General features: G+C 39.4%; 1 protein-coding gene and 1 long non-coding RNA gene across 2 annotated transcripts in view; one reads left to right on the top strand and one right to left on the bottom strand.

Annotated features, from left to right (window-relative positions):
* LOC133465817 (uncharacterized) overlaps positions 1-8,898 on the top strand; it is a 9,939-nt gene extending 1,041 nt beyond the window's left edge. The window contains exon 3 of the long non-coding RNA XR_009784761.1: positions 8,775-8,898. This is a non-coding gene — a long non-coding RNA (uncharacterized LOC133465817). The remainder of the gene's footprint in view (positions 1-8,774) is intronic.
* smurf2 (SMAD specific E3 ubiquitin protein ligase 2) overlaps positions 430-20,615 on the bottom strand; it is a 60,481-nt gene continuing 40,295 nt past the window's right edge. Inside the window, exons 6-19 of the mRNA XM_061748918.1 lie at positions 20,498-20,582; positions 18,745-18,828; positions 18,395-18,609; positions 16,650-16,734; positions 15,689-15,847; positions 15,529-15,576; positions 12,034-12,235; positions 10,093-10,196; positions 9,548-9,662; positions 8,794-8,972; positions 7,946-8,204; positions 6,652-6,853; positions 3,652-3,727; positions 430-2,538 (exon numbers count right to left, since the gene is read on the bottom strand). Coding sequence (XP_061604902.1) covers positions 2,439-2,538; positions 3,652-3,727; positions 6,652-6,853; positions 7,946-8,204; positions 8,794-8,972; positions 9,548-9,662; positions 10,093-10,196; positions 12,034-12,235; positions 15,529-15,576; positions 15,689-15,847; positions 16,650-16,734; positions 18,395-18,609; positions 18,745-18,828; positions 20,498-20,582 — 1,913 coding nt within the window. The 3' untranslated portion in view covers positions 430-2,438. The remainder of the gene's footprint in view (positions 2,539-3,651; positions 3,728-6,651; positions 6,854-7,945; positions 8,205-8,793; positions 8,973-9,547; positions 9,663-10,092; positions 10,197-12,033; positions 12,236-15,528; positions 15,577-15,688; positions 15,848-16,649; positions 16,735-18,394; positions 18,610-18,744; positions 18,829-20,497; positions 20,583-20,615) is intronic.

The following is a 20,615-nucleotide window of genomic DNA, read 5'->3' as shown; positions in this document are numbered from 1 at the left end:
AATGATTATTTGCTAAAAACAAAGTTTATCAGTTTGAACATTAAATATCATTAAGTAATAGTTGGATGACACAAATAAGTGGTTTACAGTACAATTAATTTTTTTGTCAAAAAATTTCATAAGATTTGTTTGCTTCAAAACCAGCTTGTCTTTAAAGTCCTTTAAAATTGAAAATAAAAATGTTGTAAATTTGACACACCACGGAGAAGAAATATCTTGTCTTTGTAGTGTATTCAATTAAATATAGGTTGAACATGATTTGCAAATCATTGTATTCTGTTTTTATTTGTTTAACACAACGTCCCAACTTCATTGGAATTGGGGTTGTAGAAGGGCTCACGTTTTAAGGAGACAAACTGTTGTGGTAAAAGTTTTCAGATTCTAATTTAAAAGGGAAAAAAATATAAGAATGCATCTTTGTACAAGGCCTTACATTGTTAGACAAAGGCAAGTTTAATTCAAACTACTTACACAAAAAAATAAAATACTCTTACAAAATGGTAGTGTTCACATACATCAAACAGCATCAGTCAGCTAGGAGAGATAATAGTCCGAGTGGATCGATCATGCTATAAAACAAATCCACAAAGGTAAGAGCTGTATCTCTTGACCTCTTGATAAGAAGTTCAATTCTTCAGTGAGAGGCAGCAAAGGCGGCATTGAGCAAAGTAGTGTAGGATGTGCATGTGATCCATCTGCTTGTGCACTGGACTTCTAAGTGGAAGAATATGCCCTTTAGGTCATCATTTAATACCAAGAGCAACCTCCCTCTGTTTTTGTGCAACTTGTTTCACCCCATTTCAACAAAATCAGTTTCTAATTAAGTTAAACATAAATTACAGGTTGTTTGATCCACATGTATGAACAATATATTTTTACTGTACAAAGCACCATGTGAGGACACCTGTCACTTTGCATACATGTTTACATTAAAGAACAACATAACAGTTCATCTTTTTTTCATGTATGCAAATGTTAAGAACAGTCCACGGTCAGAGAGATTGCTAAACAGGCAGCATCTTTTAGGAAACATTCAAGAATTTTATGTCCAATGATAGAAAAGAATCTCACAAATGTAACATTATTAGCAGAACATTATAGCAGGAGGCCATCTCATTCAGCTCACTTCCAACCAAGTGCTCAGACAGGCAACAATTAGTTGATGCCAAAACGTTCATCATTTAGAAAGTAAGGTACAATGGTCAAAATTTGCTTGTTTAGTTCTCAAAAAAAAAAAAAGAGTCCATATTATATATAACCCCTGAGAATGTGGCCGCAAAGAGATTTATTCTTGCTGAATTGTAATTTTTTTGGGCCACAAACAGGCATCGATAGTGTATGTGGACTTTGAAAAGAAATCAATCAATATACATACATATAGGTATATGGGTGCCAATGTAAAGACAAATGCTGATACTATTTCACACCACATGGTATCCAAAGACATTGGATTCAAACACAAAAGCAAACATTTGAATTCATGCATAACACCCAGTTAAAAAAGTGGCTGTTGACCAAAGGGTTAAAAAAATACAATTAAAATCACAAACCAAACATGTTGCTTTCGTAGATCCAGAATAATATCAGTAGATTTTAAAGGGTCTGCTCACTTTTACAAAGACGTGTGTGTGTTTATGATTTGTGAGCCTTTAAGATATACCTCCCATTAAAGATAAGTGTGTTAAATAAACCCAAATACTGTATTCTTTGAGTGAAATTAAGCTTAATTCAGTTCTTACAAATTCCTTTTATAATTTAAACACTGTATTTTTATAAACAATGGCAACGGGGAGATGTGACATATCAGCAATAAATTAGATATATTAGAAATGTACTAATTCTCTTCCATTTTCCCTGTTATATAAAAATAACATCGCAAGCGTTTGTTCACATATTCATGTTCAAACAAACCAGTTGACAATGGGTGACAATGGGAATGCAGCTTGTGCAGCAACTCATGGGGGTCCTTGCTGCTGTCTTTGGAGAGGGATGGAAATCAGTCTGCCAAATTCAGTCTCATTGTCACATCCCCACATGCAGTATCCCTGTTGGCTAGGCATTACCGCTCGCTCCCATGTGAGCAGTCAAAGGCACGCTCCATATTGAGAATTAATGTTTCCAAGTGGTTACCGTAACCATTAATTACCCTGTACTCTCGCTAACACACCACTCTTGGATATGCAGTTGTTGGTTCAGTGAGCCTTGCTACATGGAATAGTTGTTATTTTTAAAATGCTTGAATGAACGTAGAAAAAAGGAAGAGCCAGCTAATCCTGCATGTTCCACAAGTTAGTAAATAGTCTGATTTATTAGCAGCTGCGGAGATTTTTTTTTCAAATAACAAAGAAGACCATAGTGTGTTCGATGTGTGTGTGTAAAAAAACAAAAAACAAAAAAAAAGTGACCTGCTGGTTGTTGGGCCGTGCCTCATCACAGAGTCACTCCACAGCAAAGCCACAAGTCTCCTCAATGGCAGTGAGCAACTTGTCATAAAGTTTGTCATAGCTTTCATAGGGAGGAATGTCAATCCGATTGAAACTGTAAAAATAGGAGATGATTTTAAGTTATTGCAACATGCATTAGGAAGTTCATGTACAGTAAATGGACAGAAGTATTGAGACACTGTGTGACACATTGTGACACCAGCGGCAAAATGGAAGCCATTTGGGCATTTATTCCACATCCTTGATATCGTAAGGTCCAATGATTAGTGCATTCTTTGTACTCACTAGTAAGACAATTCAGCGCACTAGTAAAACTAGTAACATATCTTTCCAAAACTAACACATTTTGCCACATACTGTATGTTTGGGAGATTTTGTTATGGTCAGATGAAAACAAGTTTTAACTTTTGGGCCATAATTCCAAATGTTTTTTTAGGCACACTCCTCATCACCAAAAGAACACCATGGCTACAGTAAAGCATAGTGGTGGCAGCATTATGCTTTGGGGCTGTTTTCTTCATCTGGTACTGGGGCCTTAGTCAAGTTGGAAGGAATTATGACCAGTTCAAAATACTAGGTAGTGTTAGCACAAAACCTTTAGGCTTCTGCTAGAAAGCAAAAACAAAAAAGTCAGGAAAAGCCTACTAGAACATCTGAACTTTGTTTTGGGTTAATCAACAGCACTTGGTGCCAGGTATGCACCAACTCCCATCTGACATGAGTTTGAAGGTGATTGGATAATTCTGAAGAGAGCTACATCTCCAGTAATGCGAGGGTGTGCACACTTGTGCAACCCAACTATTTTAGTTGTACAGGTCATTGGCCACATTCATAGTGGTGAAAGTTTTCCAATTAAAGTGGGTACAGCACAATAGTTTACTTGTAAGGTCTCATTGTGTACTAGTGGGCCAAAAGTAGCACTAGTGGAAAAAACAATACGAGTAACACAGTTGCTCTACTAGTGTGCTGAAATGTCTTACGAGTGATGACCAAAAGAATACTAGTACATGAACCTTAAGCTGGATAGAACCTAGAAGACTTTCTACAACAGAGCCTGTTGAAATGTTTGTCCGTTTATTCAGGTTTAACTGCTTCCTCCAACATTCTAAAAACATGCTGCCAAAGTCAGCTGGGATAAGCTCCAGTTAGCAACGAGCCTAATGATAATGAAAAATGAAAATAATATTCCCCTAAATATTTTTCTCACCATGTGTGGGCTTTGGGGAGGTTGTTGGTGTTGGCATCAATCTGGTGGATGGTAAATAGCCGTGGGCCAGCAGCACCTGCATCAAAGGAAAATAGAGTAACATTTCAGTACAATTGACACCAGACGTGTGGTTTCACAGTATACATTTGCAGCATTATTACAGGTATACACGATGCATAGATCATTTTACACTTGAGACGATGTGAGTCTTGGGATGCACATGTCATGGAAACAATGAGTCCCAACCCGCGAAAAATGAGTCCCTGCAACTTACCACAGAATACAGATACAGCAATACTCTGCCATATCGCGGTCCCACTATATTGCAGATTTTTATTACAATTTTTACTCTATTTTTTATACTGTTTGTATTATCCATTGCTCTTGCTCTCTCTCAGTATACAGTATTATGTGTGTTTAGGCCTGTCATAGCAATTTCTTTAGGACGATATTTTCCCAAAAACTATCAGGACAAACGATGGTATCATTGATTTATTTTTTATTTTTATGCCTCTGATATAATAAGCATAATAATTCCTCACTCACTTTTCTTATTCTAAGAATAATGAATACTGACATTGTAATGTAGAACAATAAATAAAATAGATTACAAAAATAAAACAGACTCCATTCACAAAAATTGCAATTAAACAAATTAAACATTTGGCATAGAGGTATCAACAGTCATTAATGCCTTAACAGGCAATATTTACTGCCAATCAAGTTTCCAGTTGGTTAAGAAAAAGTGCCAAGTAGCAACATTAATAACGTCACAACAAGTAGATCAAAGCAACCTGTTTTGGTTGAAAGATTTGTACTACCTTTTAGAAGTCTGCAGACTTTTTATTTTTTTTTTTAAACGCTTCTTACGTTTACTGGCTACATCTCTTACAAAAAGCAACGTAATACTGTCCGTGCGCCATAGTCATGTTTGTATTTGCATTGTTGGACAAAGGGTTCCATATATGTAAGCTGATGGGAAATGTCCCACTGTGTTTTTTGATCCCACCTGCAGAAACCGGCTGGGATGTTGTGTTTAAAATTTATTTAGTCACCTTGAAGTTGTAAGTTGTGGTCTTTGTTGCGACTTCATACAAATTCGACATACGAGCTTGTTGGTGTTAGCGGGACGGCCACGTTCATCTGGCTGGAATCCAAAATGTTCCCACATTGTCGCGGTGGCGTCAAACGCGTTAGTTTATCATATGACAACCAACTTACATTTTGCTTAAACACTGAATCTGGAATAAACATTTAATATTACAAAAACAAGAAATCAAATTTGCGATAAAAGACATCAATGGTATTTGTCGTTTTGTATTTAAATAGATAAAATGAATTTTTCTCCAGCTTCTATTTATCTATCTCCAACTACCGTTCTTTTTTATGTACATCTTTTTTCAAAGGCCAACAACAAAACAACCCAAAAAAATAAGAATGTCCTTCAATAAAATTCCAAACTATTAACAATCCCTGCCGAGGAGTTGATAAAAGGCATTAAAAAAACAATTCAATTATGTTATTCTTTGTTAAAGCCACGTTGCTCTGCACACAACAAACATGTCTGTCTGAACAGACAATCTCCCTCCCACCTGTCTTGGAAGTTAACTGTTTTCCATCTTTCGTTTGGCCATTTTTGGGAAGGGGAAGTGTGAATTTTACTCGAGGAGACTGGTAGCATAGTTGCTAACAACTGCAACAGAAAGGGAAGGGGCGCACGCCAGTCTAGACTGATGGGCCAAACACACTAGCAAAGCATTCTGGGATTTGTAATATTAGTGGTGCATGTGTTATATATACTGGCGGGCCAGCTCTAATACACATTTGATATGGTCTTGCGGGCCAAATATAATTAGATCGTGGACCAAATTTGGCGCCGGGCCTGAGTTTGACATGTATGCGTTAGGGTTTGGGACTACTTCCATTTATGCCGCTAAGTTTTCTATAACTGCAGCTGTCAGAAAACTTGCATCTCAAACACGCGCACGCACTCTTCACGATCTCTGATTGGTTTAGAGACCACGATGATGAAACCCATCGTGTGTCTACTTGTAAGTCGCGTAAGTCTGCACCATTCTGAAATTAGGGCGCATATGCGACCATATTAGTCACACTCTACAGTCCTGTTTTGCCAAAAAGGAAAACAATAAATAAATACGCCGGATTTCCAGCACCACGCCAGAGTACTAAGCCATAGCTGTGTCCTAAAACACAGCTTGATCGTACTTTATGCGTCCTTGCTAATTTTTGTGAGTCTCAGACGCAGGACGCACTTCAAAAGAGATCCCTGACATGTATGTTTTGAGCTATGTGTTGTGACGTTGGGTCCAATGTGAAGAGCAGGCTTCTACAAGCATTGCTAAACCTATGTTCTGTTTTTGATTACTTGTTAATTTGTGAATTTATCAATTTTGGTGTGGGACATAGGAGCCATTCTTGACGCTGGCATAGGTGAGACAAGAAGCCTCATACATATTTGATAGTATGCTGTGATGTATGTTAGCTGATTTAATACTTCAGAATGACTTCCCAGAGTCATTCAAGGACAGGATCCTTCCAAAAAATCATTAGAGGCAGCACTAAGGCCAGATGAGCAGAGGCTGCCATTACCAAAATGATGGCAAAAATGTCCATTTACAACAACCAATACAAGGCCACAGACAAAACTACAGCAAGTTTATGTTTTCAGAGAAGGTTTTGGTTTTTCATTATCTCCAGATTTTTAGTCCAAGAGATAAGAGCTCACAGTGTAGTCCTCATGTCTGAGTGCATGGTAGCAGTATTTGCCAGCAGGGCCCAGCAAACAAAACAAAAAATTATATATATATATATATATATATATATATATCCCCACACAAACACTCAGGGTTCAAATCAGGTCAGAGACTCACCTTCTGTAGACAGATATCTCTTGGTTTTGGTATGTAGTGATTGAAAAGTGAGGAATGTATTCAAAAAAAAAAAGAAAAATAAATCAAATAGTCTTCTCATTGATTTTACCTTGGAGGGCCTTGAAGCCCTGCAGTGGAACCCTGGAAGAACCTGTGACGAACTGTAGCAGACGGGCTCGCCGCTCCTCATCGAAGGACTCCACAGCTTTCCAGAACCACTTTACAATGTTACTGTCTGGTGTGCAATGTTTAAGCCGCGTGTTGGACTTCCAGTCATTGATGTCGATTTTACCCAAGCCACATACAATCAGCTGCAGAAGGAAGAAAATAATATGCGCTTATTTTAGAGATGCAATCTCACAGGCCACAATATTAGGTACAAATGCAGAATCTAATGAGATCATTGAAAAAGAGTCACATTTGGATAATGTCAATAATGGAATACTGGTAATTATTTAAAAATACAGGGGTGCCTTAAGATACGAGTGACCAGAGTGGTTTTTCAAGATATGAGCTCTCATTCGTTAGGTTTTTTTTTTTTTGCCTTGACTTGCGAGCTCAAACTTGAGATACAATCACTGTATGCTGGCAGCAAAGTCAAAATTCACAATAAGCAGCAGTTTGGCAGACAGTGAACAATTCTTTAAAAAAAAAAAAGAAAAAGAAGATTCAAGATGTTAAATGCCACTCACAGTTGAAGTTCACTGTCAAACTTAACATAAAACAAAGAGAATTACACTTTTGTGCATTTAAAACAACAACAACTTTGCCCCTGCTAGCACATAATCAAATCTGAGTATTAACTTTGCGAAGACTGCTTTTTTATACAGCTCATACGTTATTAGATTGTGCAGGTTTCTGGTTAAGGTTGTACAGTATACGCAACATGACATATTCCACAATTACACCGACCATGTATATATTTTTTAATAGTACAGAATGTTCGGAAAGTCACTGTGCACTTAGATGTTTCAATAAATACACAGGTACAGTATCTTTGTATTCTTTGCACTTATATTTTTATCACCAGACATGTTTCGTTATAGGAAACAGGAGGTACATACTGCATTCTATATTGCAACATGTCTGATAATAAAATATGCAGGTAAATCTCAATAAATTAGAATAGTGTCAAAAGCTTAATTTAGGTAGTTAAATTCAAAATGTGAAACTGAAGAGTTGCAATGCACTCATAGTGAAATATCTCGCCCAGAGTCAGCAGGGATTGGCTCCAGCACGCCCAAGATCCTAGTGAGGATAAGCGCTATGGAAAATGGATGGGTGGCTGGATGAGAACCTTGGTTCTTGTCCTGCACCTCATGGAAGTGCCTTCAGACAGCTTTTTGTCGTGACTTACTCTAAATAAATTGACATGACTTGACAAGAGGACATAGGGAAAGTACCTCAAGCTCTTTCTCATCAAAAGCCTTTAAGAGGTGTTGGGGAATGACTTCATTGAAGCCCTTCTGTAGAGCAAGGAACTGAGCCTCGATGCCTCGCAGAAAGCGCCAGTTGACGTACAGTCGGACATATTCTTTCTTAGTGTCCTGTGTGACGGGCATGCTCTTTCCATTGGGCTTGAGTTCATGCTGGATGATCTCTCCGTAGGCATTGTGCTCTACACAGAAGGTGTGGTCCAACACGCCTGTGATGTCATTGTCCCTGAGGAGTCATTAGAGGTTAAATTACCATTTTAAGTCAATCGCTAGAGTCGACACTGTGGGGAAAACATAATCCAAGAAAGAATCCAATTTGTAATATAGTACCATTACTCTAGCACAAATTGCTTCTTTTGTTTTGATTGAGTCCATCTGTATCACTGCAGATTTTCTGCTGATGCCAATTTAGATACACTTTAAACTACATCATCTTTATATTGATAGTTTCTAGTTCTCGTCAAAATCAGTAGGAGTTGAGATGAACACTTATTTTAAATTATATAGTTATCACTATTTCAGCAATCCTATAAACAAAAAAACAAAAAATATTCAGCGGTGTGTGTTATTTTTATTATCATCATCATCATCTGAATCCTTCAGCTTTGCTCATCAATACACCCTAGGGGGCGCTGTCCCCCATGTGCTGTTGTCCAAGCTTTTGTTTCATATTCTGAAATGTGTTCAAAATGTGGTGTTATTTGCAGGAAGTTGTACGAAACAATTTTTTTTTTTTTTAATAATATCACAGTCATGATATATAAATCTCACAGAACACTTTTTTACCCCCCAACAGAAATGTGCCTTGTACGTACAGGATCCAGACGAGACTGTTGTGCAGGTCCGGGTCTACAGACTCCATGTCGTCCAGGGTGATGGGTTTACCTAGCAGTTGTTTGTAGAAGGGTAGTGTAAAGCCTCCATCAATGTAGTGGCCATGGAACACTGCCATCCCCATGATACGGCCCACAAAATGGAAGTATGACAAGTGCTCCTAGACATAGAAGACACACGCGTCTTTAATAAATGACTTACCTTTTGAACCTGCTCATCGTTTACAGTTGCATTCAAACGTATCCATCCACCATTTATTTGCGAAGGTTACACTCTTGCATAGCAATAAACAACACCATTACCGTAATAATATTTCAAGTAAAATGTGTATATTTTGCAAATGTAATTTACAATGAGGGTTGGATCATTTTGAGTGAAACTGTATAATCTTCACAAATGCCTCCTGCCTGAAAAATCATGAAGTAAAAAAAATAAAAATAAAATGGTAACAACAGCAGGCATAAAATAACTGGGATCTCAGAAACACAATTTGTTCTTCTAATGATGCCTTCTGAAGAAACGCAAAATGAAGTAAACATGATAAGGAAAACAATTTTTATGCCATTTAAGTGTCTGAAATAGAGATTACAAAGGAAGCCAGCAAGAGGACTTGAATCATGAAGCATTAGTCAGGTGATCAATTTCAGTGATAGTTTGATACAAACTACCAATTGCGGTTGTTTATAGCTTGGTTGCAGTGCTGTAATTGTAATTGCTGTATTGTCCATGACTTACAGGGTTGACTGCAGAGTCCGGGTTAATCTGCAGAGTGTAGATGTCATCACGTGAGTACTGGAACAGTCCATAGTACGGGTTCAACATCTCGTGTGATAACAGATAGAGCCACTCCCTGAACAGAGAGACCAAAATACTGTACAGTAAACTGCATATTTGTGACTCGGCATTCTCAAATTAACTCATTTACAGGTCATTTTGGAACCTATCCTCCATTATTTACTGAAAAAACTCACACGTTCGCTGTTTTTGTGGTAAGGCCAAAGCAATATAGTAGCGCTTTGCCATCTTTTGGCATCTTGGTGCCAAGGAACTATGTTGAATTGAGTTGAGGAGCTTCATATTGACAAACTTTAAGAGCGTTGCCTCCATGTGGGCACCATGAAACTATGTGGAAGTCAGTGGAGGAGCTAAATTTTGACTAAGGTAGTGCTTTGCCAGTTGCAATCTTGTGGCATTTACAGGTAATTATACAGTATATCGTGTGAATTTCCGCTATTTGCGGCAAGGCTTGGTCCGTATTGCACTTTTAATAACTTTCCTACCTGGCCACTCCACCATAATCAAGTCCTTCTTCTCCCCGAAACTTCACCATGAGCCTTTTCCACAGGTCCTTTGGCCTCATCTTCATCACCTGTCGATAGGATTCCTGCAACGCAGTAACACAACGTTTACAACTTTATAAAACCTGCTAGTTGCAGATTTGCACAAAGCAAAATGGAGGAAGTATCGACAACTTTGCGTTAACAATTGCAATATACTCTTACTACCATTACATTGTACATGAGCAGAACTAGTGATGCACTACAGTTGTCACCCTTTTAACAACAGATGTGACAATGTTGCACCACACCAATATGAAAGGGAAATGTTACAGCTATTGAGAAGGTGCGACTGAAAAGTCCTGTAATGTTGCAGTGTGCTGCTTCCATAGTTTAGACCAATTGGTTCATTGCTGTCATGCTCCAGCTCAATTAGTGTTCATCCCATGTGCAGACTGCTGGCAGTATTAAGGGCAGCGTTCATTAAAAGTGGATTAGGGGCAGTTATAATAAACGCAGTCATAAGACTATAATAACACAGCCTCTTTCACCGCCACGTTCCACTCTTCCCTTTCAGATGAGGCAGACAACTTTGAGGTTCTGTGAGGGTAAAAAGGAAGGTCTTATCCACACCAAAAAGTACACATTAAGAAGGTTCTGACAGCCCACAGGCTAACACTTGCCCATTCAGTCAGCATTTAAGATGGTCTAGTGTTCAGATGGTCTGGAGAAGTTATGCAGTCATATCTCGCACAACCTTAAGAAGTCCTTTGCCCTACCGCCTGTCTCTCTCGCAGTGAGATCAGACAACAAAAATTTCTTCCTTCAGATTAACAGACATAGCTGTTCCAGCACATTCCACCGCATAGTTTATGAGGGCCGTACAGTCTGTTGCAGGTGTTGTTGCTCTGATAAAGGCCCTGCACCTCACAGATGCAGAAACACTCCCCAGAGAGAGGTCTGCTTTAGATTTGAAACAGAAAGGCTCCACACATCATAGATAATGCTGTGTGTGTGTATGTATGTGTGCGCGCGCGTCACATTCAAACAGCCCTGGGCAATGCTGTTTATGGGAGACAAGAAATAGAGATAAAACATTCACATAACATTGCGTGAGTCTAAAAATAACCAGGAACAGTTAACTAAGAGCAGATCCCGTGTAGTCTGCCTCACAAACAGTGCAATAGCATTATATGTATAAGTGGTGCCTTTACTATAGTTTAATTCATTCCATAACCAATTTAATCGCATATAAATAACATTTTCCCATTAAAATGAACTGAAATGCCAATAATCTATTTGAGTCTCCCCAAAACAACAGCATTTTGTTACATTTTTAAATAAAGAAAAACAGCAAATAATTTTAACTAAATTTAAAGGAAACTAAGTAAAACAAAATGAACTGTTTTTATAATGTATATTTCATGTATGCCTTTAAAGCGAGTGACATGAGGAGCTTGAATCAGTCTGCGTATTAGCGTCAGGGCAGCTCCTTGGGAGTGTTTTCATTTTATATTTGAGTTTCATTGCCCTATTCAAACGGCTGAAAGTTCATCTGCGACTGTGCCTCTCCTTTCCCACATGCAGGGGCTTTACTGCTACCTCACAACTGGCGTATTTGAAGCTCGCTCAATTAATATTTTTTTTTGGCTTACAACACAAGGGGGGGGGGGGGTAAATTGTGTATATGTGTGTGTGTATATATATATATATATATATATATATATATAAACAACCAACCAAGCAACAACGGCTAACTCCTAAGGCTTGTATGTTGGGGCACTTGTAAGTCAAGGTACCACTGTATTATGAAAAACAGGCACTGGTTCAATGAAGCTAATGTATTAGTCAAGGTTTCCAAATGTTTCTAACGATTTGTTCCCCTGGGGTGTCTTGGTGAAACATAGATGCTGCGATGACATCTTGATGTCATTCCCTCCTCACCTCAAATATTTCCTCACGGGACACCTCGATGCGACAATGCCCAGCCTGTGGCTGCTGCTGAGACAGTTCCTGTCGGAGGATCTTGAGTTTCTGGACCAGGTCTCGCTTGTACTTGGGCACCGTGAGACACTCTGCCTCCTCTGGGAGCTGACCTGTAGACACCAGAGCCTGCTGGACCTGATCCTTCAACTGGTTCTGTCGACTGATGAGCAAAAGAAATAGAATTTTAAGGAAGATGGGAAAGACTAGAAGTAAGAGACAAAGATATGATTATATTTACCTAGGCCTGAGGTTTTTAATACTCAACCTAAGCAACGCACTTGTGAGGCCAGTCATTGTTAGACAGAGCGAAATTAAATAACTCTGACTGAGGAGCTAAAGAATAAATATAACCTTTGAGACTTGTATGTTTTTTTGTTTTTTTTTTAATATTCTTTTTCAGACAATCCACATTTTCATAGTTTTATCAGGAGACAGAATGGACTGGGATGAATAAATAGCATGTCACACAGATACATACAATTTAAAATCTAAACTCTAATGAGGATATTAACATGAAGTATTGTAAAATCACTTAGAGGCAACTTGGCCACATGGCAACACAATTACATGTCGAAACAAGAGGTGGTGCTACAACCCCTAAATAGGACAATTTTAGACAAATCAAAAGATGACGAAAGTAATAATCGCACAGGACGTCCAACAACAAAGTAAGGAAGAGTGAAACAACTGGCTGTTTTTGCAATACTATAATAATAATGAATACCACTGGACAGAAAAAATATGTTTTCTTTATTGTGTTCTTACTGACAAAAATTGGTAAATGATGAGTTCGAAATTATTTAGTGAAAAACCCATTACACTTTAGCCTAACCTTAGAGACAATAATGGGGGGGAAATAAACGCACCTGTATTTTAAATTGGAAATTATTTAAAGGAAAATCCCATTACACTTGAGCAATAGCTGCCTTTCAACCCTAAATGGAAAGGGTCCACAATGTCTGTGGAATGCTATCACTTGCACATCCTCATTGTTTTTCCATGTCAAAATGGATGGTGTGAAGAAGATCACTAAAACGGAATGTACAGTTTTAGTAGCCTTTGGACAGATGGACACAAAGTGGTGTAATATAGGATATTGGTCTTGAACTAAGTTAACAAATAGAAACAAACCATTAAATTAAAGATGTAAGATATAAGGAAATAGCAGCACGCACTATACAATAATAACAAAGCTATTATTCCTATTCACCATAGTTTTCGGTTTATCTATTGACGAAAGGTCAAAATGCATTCAAAGAATAATTGTCTTCTCATCCTTTTCTACACAAGTTTCATCAATCTATACCTTCAACCAAGAGCTTAGAGGTGGTTTTTGGTATTATATACAGAATCAATGGGCTCTTATGGAGTCCCCAATTTATGAGGTAGGACTAGTTACACAATGGCATTTTGCACTTAAGTGGGGATAGCAGGCAAGCTGAGCTCTGAGCCGGGCTGTAAACAGAAGCAAAGCGAAGTGAAACGAAGAAGCATGCATGTGTCATTCAATGTGACTGACACTAGTAGTGTAGGTTATAAAAAAGGATTTTGATAGAAGTTCAAGTCAGTTAATCTGAGAAAATAAACCTTTCAGAAAGTGCATACTAAGGCAAGGGCAAACCAGTCAGCAGACTCAGGCAGGCTGCAGTTGTCAGAGGTTGAATTAGACCACAATTGCTCTCAAATAACCTTCTAATGGCCTGCATTGTCTATAATCACATTGACAACTTGGCTTAGTTTGTAATGTCTGCCAAGTGGAATTGAGTTAGGCTTTTCAATCACTTCCTGTTAGTTCATAAAGCCACAGGGCCCCAAAGGACTCTCAAGAACTCCTCTTGAATCCCTTTATTTCCTGCAGACTAGACTCTGAGTGAGGGATGGGAAGTAGGAAGGGGACTCGCCCGACAGCATCCAAATCGAGCAGACAACTCTTAGTGCAAGGGAAAGGATGAGAGGAGGCACAGAACAACATCTGCACTTTCACCTCTAAATGAAATATCCCTGCCCAAGACTCTCCTGGTCACAAACAAAATGCACCAGAATTCTCTTTTCTCCGATGAGCAGAACTCTGCAAACTACAGACATTCACTGCTGCGACACATCACCAAAATGAAGGAACATAAATCAAAATCCTGTGGGAGATTGCATGTTAACTTCTCATGTAACTATATTCAAAACAGGTCTGGATTCAAAGATTCGGTTACTGAAAAGTGACCCTGAACTGTCAGGTCGGTAATATCATGGGGGAAATGTGCAGCAAAATGTTTGCTGGATGCCCAGAAAAAGTCTCAATGAAATAAAAAGCAACATTAAAAATGACAAATTTGACAGATTTCGACAGTATATCAAACATTTTTGTGGCATGATGGAACTGGGGGTAAAAATCCTGAAATTGATAAAAGGCAGATGTCTTGATGGTACTCCATGATGCTTGATATCTTTTGCAGATACGAGATATTTCCTAATATATTAACATTTCTAAGCTGTTGAGTTTTGCAGCAACTGTGCCAAAATGACTTACCACTCTGTGCAGTAATTTACAGGTTAAATCAATGATTTGGCAATTCAACATATTACAAAGCTTAAGTATAATTAAATAACCTTGACATGTCGCACTGGAGTGCATAATTCTATTACATACAATGAATACTTTTTTGACCACAAAAAAAAATGCCCAACACTAAAATAGCCACAATGTCGAGAAAAAGATGAACGCAACTGCTGTGCCCTCACCCACTTGGATGTTTCCAGAATAAAGAAACCAACTTCTCTGCATAATGTTGAAAGCATCTACATTGGGAAAAAAGTGGCGTGCCAGGATAGGTTTTTAAGACTTTACAGGGGACCAGAGATGAGAAAAAGAAAACCGATCAGAAAATCCCAACATGTTCTTTGATCCAAATGAACAGGAAAAGAAGAAACCGGATCCCTCTGCACTGCGTTGCGTCGCTGCACAGAGAAGGAGTGAGGTCAGGTAAAGGAGGCCATTCAAGGCACCCGTTCACTGCTCCATCTTCATGAAGCAAAGGCTTATGGGTAATTCTATGGCTGTTAAAAGCACAGTAGGTGTTTGAACAGCTGCATAGGCAAAGACATTCTGAACACATGTTTGGGCCATGCTCAAAGGCTTGGCCCATACACAGACACATAAACCAATACATAAACCGCCACTTAAACTTCCAAAGATTGACTCAAACACACAATTCATTAACAGACTTGGGCATTACATTCATGTGCTATTTCCTGGATGTAAGCTATAGTCCTTGTCTCCCATTCTCCTGTCAGATGTCTTGCCAACACCAGCTACGTGACGGATAGTGTGCTGAAATGCATTTATGATCAGAAATTCTACAAGGTTTTAAGCATGTGTGATGTTTGTGTGGAAAGTGGAAGTCAGAGAGAATATGTGGCCGTGTGCAACAGGGGCTTCCTGGAATGAAAAACAAATCTCACCTCACATTCTGACTTTCAATGCCTCCTCGTGAGCCATTGGGGCTTGGGCTGTAAATGCAAAACAAAGACAATTGAGTCCAGGAAATAAAGATTTTTTTTTTTTTTTTTTGCTGTTTAATGATTTCCCGATAATATAAGGCTACAAAAGGTCAAAGCTCACTTAAGGACTCTATGCAGGTTGGCAGAGAGGCGTGGGTCAGTGAACTGTGTGGTTCGGTTGTTGTGGTCCACAAAATATACTCTCCCTGTGGCAGTGTTCCTTATCTCCCATCCAGGAGGAAGCGGACCCAGTTCTTCACAGTTCACATTACTCAGATCTCTGACACGCGACAGAAGCGAAAACAACACATTACAATTAATAAAAAATCTAAATACAAATGAATAATAATTAACAATGTTGACACTTTTACCACTGCAATAAACAGAATATGTTTCTGGAACAAGAGTGGGATCAGAGAAGCTCGATTATTTCTAACTTTCTTCATTATTTTAACAGTTTAAAAGACCAAATTTAGCAAGAATAGCTTGAGAAAACAGCACACACACACTATGATTTTGTCCTTTATAATTTGATATTCTTTTTTACATTTATTATTACTTTTTATTCTATAAATATTGACTTGTTACTCTAGAGAGAGAGAAATGGAATTTCAATTCTCCGTATATTCTAGATATCAAGAGCATTGACAATACAAATCCTTGAAGAACATTTCTCATTCTTAAAGTGTTTTATCGTGCAAAGCCAGAGGGACTTGAGGCTTGCCAGGTATTACAATATCAGCCAGCCATGATTTGTTAATATCATCTGTGGTACACTAAAGTCTGTGTTTTTGCACGTGTAGATGCTTTTCACACACGCCTGACTGTCTACTTTCCAAAAAGATTTCACACACGCCTGACTGTCTACTTTCCAAAAAGATTTAATACTTGACAGACTTGCAACCAGCCGTATGCGATGAACTCTGAATGGCCTATCATGACGCAACCTAATGTATCTCAATGTCAGATGGTAAAATCATAGGGTTTGTGATAAGGAAAGAAGTGTATGCGCCCAGCTCCTCAACTGTTCTGTCATGTCATGTGTTGTCGTGATGATGTCACAATTCCCGGAGGTCACATACCTGGGTACTCTGGGGTCATGCCATGTGCTGACACCTGTCTGAGTGTGAAGGAAGTACACTTGGCCTTGCTGTGTGGTCCTCTGTTCTGTAAAATGTTAAAAAGAGGACTTAATTAAACACATGATACAATACATTATTTGGTATCCAGAAAGAGCCAAATTGAAGATTTACTGAAACTTACAGGGTACTAAACATGGGAGAGAAAGGAGAGGTTTTATTTTTATTTTTGAGGGTTGATCTAATTCATAATTGCCTGCCACAGTGTGGGTTGTCAAGGTGCTGCCTGCTGAGAGCTTTCTGGTAACCTTTTGGATTAACACCCTGCTTTGACTACTCAGAACCTTCCAACCAATGCACTGTATACGTTTCAGGTGAAAACTCTTGGCGTGTGCTCACATGAGAAGAATCAGATCTGCTGACAGATTTAAAAGGCATCGCCCAAAAAATTAAGGAATGAATGAGACAAGCCTACAGTGGCTAGGACTGGAGCCTACTAAATCTGAGGCGCTGAGCATAAGGCTAAGATATGCTTCATCACCTCTGGCTCCAAAACCCCAGTGAAGAAAAATCCTGTGAGGATAAACAAAACTCCCAAAGATGTGTGGAGGACTACAGCTGGTGTGAGTGTATGTTTTTTACATGAATGCATTTCAGTGTGTGTAGAAAAGAGAAAGAGGTGGTGAGGGGAGCAGATGGGAACAACCAGCCTTTAACAGCTACAATTCAATTAGATTGTCTAAAATGGAGCGAGTATTACAGGCTCCTTGTGTGGAGCTGTAGCATCACAGAGAGGTTGTGGACTGAATGAGGGCTCAGACTAGTTGCTTTACTGAGCCCACTGTTCAGCAGGAAGGAGGGCAGGGGCAAAGCAATGAGCACACCAACTACCGCACCCATCCCCCGCATAGACAACTTAGCTGAACATCCATCCATCCATCCATTTTCTGAGCCGCTTATCCTCACAAGGGTCGCGGGAGACCTAGAGCTTATCCCAGCTATCGTCGGGCAGGAGGCGGGGTACACCCTGAACTGGTTGCCAGCCAATCGCAGGGCACAGATAAACAAACAACCATTCCCACTCACATTCACACCTACGGGCAATTCAGAGTCTTCAATTAACCTACCATGCATGTTTTTGGGATGTGGGAGGAAACCGGAGTGCCCGGAGAAAACCCATGCAGGCACGGGAAGAACATGCAAACTCCACACAGGTGGGGCTGGGGATTGAACCTCAGAACTGTGAGGCAGACGCTCTAACCAGTCGCCCACCGTGCCGCAGCTGAACATCATTATGAAATTATTCTAAGAAGTTAATGCTGGTTAGCGAATGATCATTTGTGGCAACACTACAGTTCTGCTTAGCGTTTGGCTTTGATATGCTTTGGCCGTGGTTCTTTCCCTCTAGAACTTAGTCGAGCCAACTACCAAGTCACTGGCTGAGTTGCTCACAGACACATTTTCGAAAATGGTGGACAGGCACTCCAGGAAACAATTTGTATATACTGTATATCAAAAAGTACATTTTCCATAATATGACTCCTTTAAAATTTCCTCCTCACTTCTTCTTCAGTGTTAAAGGAGAGTGCTCCATCTTATGTTCTAATACTCTCTCTATTGCTTTGGCATGTGAAATGAGGTGATCCTCAATTATTCACACTTCTGACAAACCAAAATTGCCCATTGAGGATACAGGAACTAAATGTTTAGATTTATCATTGTGATATATCACAATTGATGCCACTAACCGTAGCCCTCTGGAAGGTCTGGAGGTGTGTGCAGGTGTGTTCTGCTCATGTAGTTGCGATGCCTCTGGGAGCGAACGCGCCTCTCCTGGGCCCGTTGGTCACCGTCATTTGGTGGCAATGCTGTGGTAGGTGTTGCACCGTTCGTGCTAATGGGAGTGTTCTCATCCACGATGCAGCTAAGTGGCCGCCCAGGGCTTGAGTACTCTGATGCAGGTCTGAGAGACACAACAGTGAGCAAGAGTAAGCACAATCAGGACATGATAGTTTTTGTTCATAGTTCTCCTGTTTGAATATTCTGGGGTTAGAAATAATGTCTTATCAAGTTTCTGCAATCTACACAGTGGACTCACCTGGTCGGCCTCTCCCACTGTGTGGTGCGTGTGATGTGGTTTAAGTACTGGATTCGTCCCGATGCGGTTCTCCTCTCCTCCCAGCTGGCATCAGAAACATACACATGCCAGCAGTGAGCGGCCACAGCCTACAGGACCGTTCATCTACCTCGCAGTGTTGTCTACATTTCCGCAGGGATCTTGTTTAATGTGCTTCCCGTGTCTGAGATGCACACAAATTAGCAGGGACACATAAAGTACGATCAATTTGCGTTTTAGGACACAGAGCTATGGCGTAGTATTCCGTCGTGGTGCTGGAAATCCGGCCTATGATTTTTTTTTCGGGGTTTGGGGACAAGACAGGACTATTTGGTTGCGTATGCGCCCTAATTTTTGAATGGTGTGGCAAGAAAGAGGAAAATAAATACAATTAAAAGAGTGCATACAGGTGCCCAGTCATTTGGCAAAGAAAAACAACATTACTGCGACTTGAAAGCACACACATGAAACCCATTCGTGGTCTCTATAACAATCAGACATAGTGAAGGCTGAGGACCCTCCGTCTGATTGGCCGTGTGTGTGTCTGTGTGCATGTGCGCGCGCTTTTGAAATGCGGATGCTCACGTACACGAAGCTAAGTTTTCTGACGGCGAGCCGGTAGCTGCACAGTTAATGGAATTAGTTCCAAAGCCTAACACCACCGCGACGATGTGGGAACATTTTGGATTCCAGGCAGATAAACATGGCCATCCCGCCAACACCAACGAGCTGGTATGTCAAATTTGTTTGAAGTCGCAACAAAGAACAACGTAAAACCTCAAAGTGACAAAATCCATTTTAAAAACAACCATCTCAGCCAATTTCTTCAGCTGGGAACAAAAAACAAAGTGGGACATTTCCAGTTTCCTGTCAGCTTGCAATTATGGAACCCTTTGCCCTACAATTGCAATATAAACGTGACTGTGTATATGATGCACGTATACTCACATTATATAAAGTATAGCATTACTCACTATTGTAAGAGATATAGCCACTGAACATGTTGACAAAGCAGCGTTTTAAAGAAAGGCTGCAGACTTTTGAAAAGTTTTACAAATCTTGAATCAAAACAGGTTGCTTTGATCTACTTGTTATGATGTTATTAATGTTGCTACTTGGCACTTTTTCTTAACCAACCAGAAACTTGCTTGGCAGTATATATCGTATGTTAAGGCATTAATGACTGTTTATACCTCTGTGCCAAATGTTTAAGTGTTTGTTTAAGTGTAATCTTTGTAAACAGAGCCAGTCTGTTTTATTTGTATTTTATCAAATATATTTTATTTATTGTTCTACATGACATTGTCAATGTTCATTATTCTTAGAATAAGAATTAAAAATGATTGGCTCTTAAAAAGGATCTACTTGAATTATTATGCTTATTATTATATCAGTGGCATAAAACACATCAACGACTATTGTTTGTCGTGATAATAGGGAAAATGTATCGTCCTAAAAGATTTGCCATCGTGACAGGCCTAAACACATAATATTGAGAGAGAGAGCAAGAGTCATGAATAACACGAAAATATTGTACAAACAGTATAAAAAATAGAGTAACAACTATAATAAATACAATAATTTTCATGACATGTGCCTCTCAGGAGTCACATTGTCTAAAGTTAAAAATGATCTATGGTCCATATTTCAAATAGCAGAATTTTTTTATTTAACTTGCAACACTGTCTGAAAAGCTCTCGTTCAGATGATGAGAGATTTCCCCCAACAGACTCACCCGTCTGGAAGATCATTGTCAAAAAGTCGACTGCAGTCTACCACTGGGCCTCCTGTGCCTATCCGGTCCCTGGACTGCAAGCTCACTGAAGCAACACATGGCAGACAGATGCACACAT

Source organism: Phyllopteryx taeniolatus, chromosome 16 (genome assembly GCF_024500385.1).
Source record: "Phyllopteryx taeniolatus isolate TA_2022b chromosome 16, UOR_Ptae_1.2, whole genome shotgun sequence".
Lineage (NCBI taxonomy): Eukaryota > Metazoa > Chordata > Actinopteri > Syngnathiformes > Syngnathidae > Phyllopteryx > Phyllopteryx taeniolatus.
The sequence above is the reverse complement of the archived record's forward strand: the minus strand, read 5'-3'. Positions and strand labels throughout refer to the sequence as shown.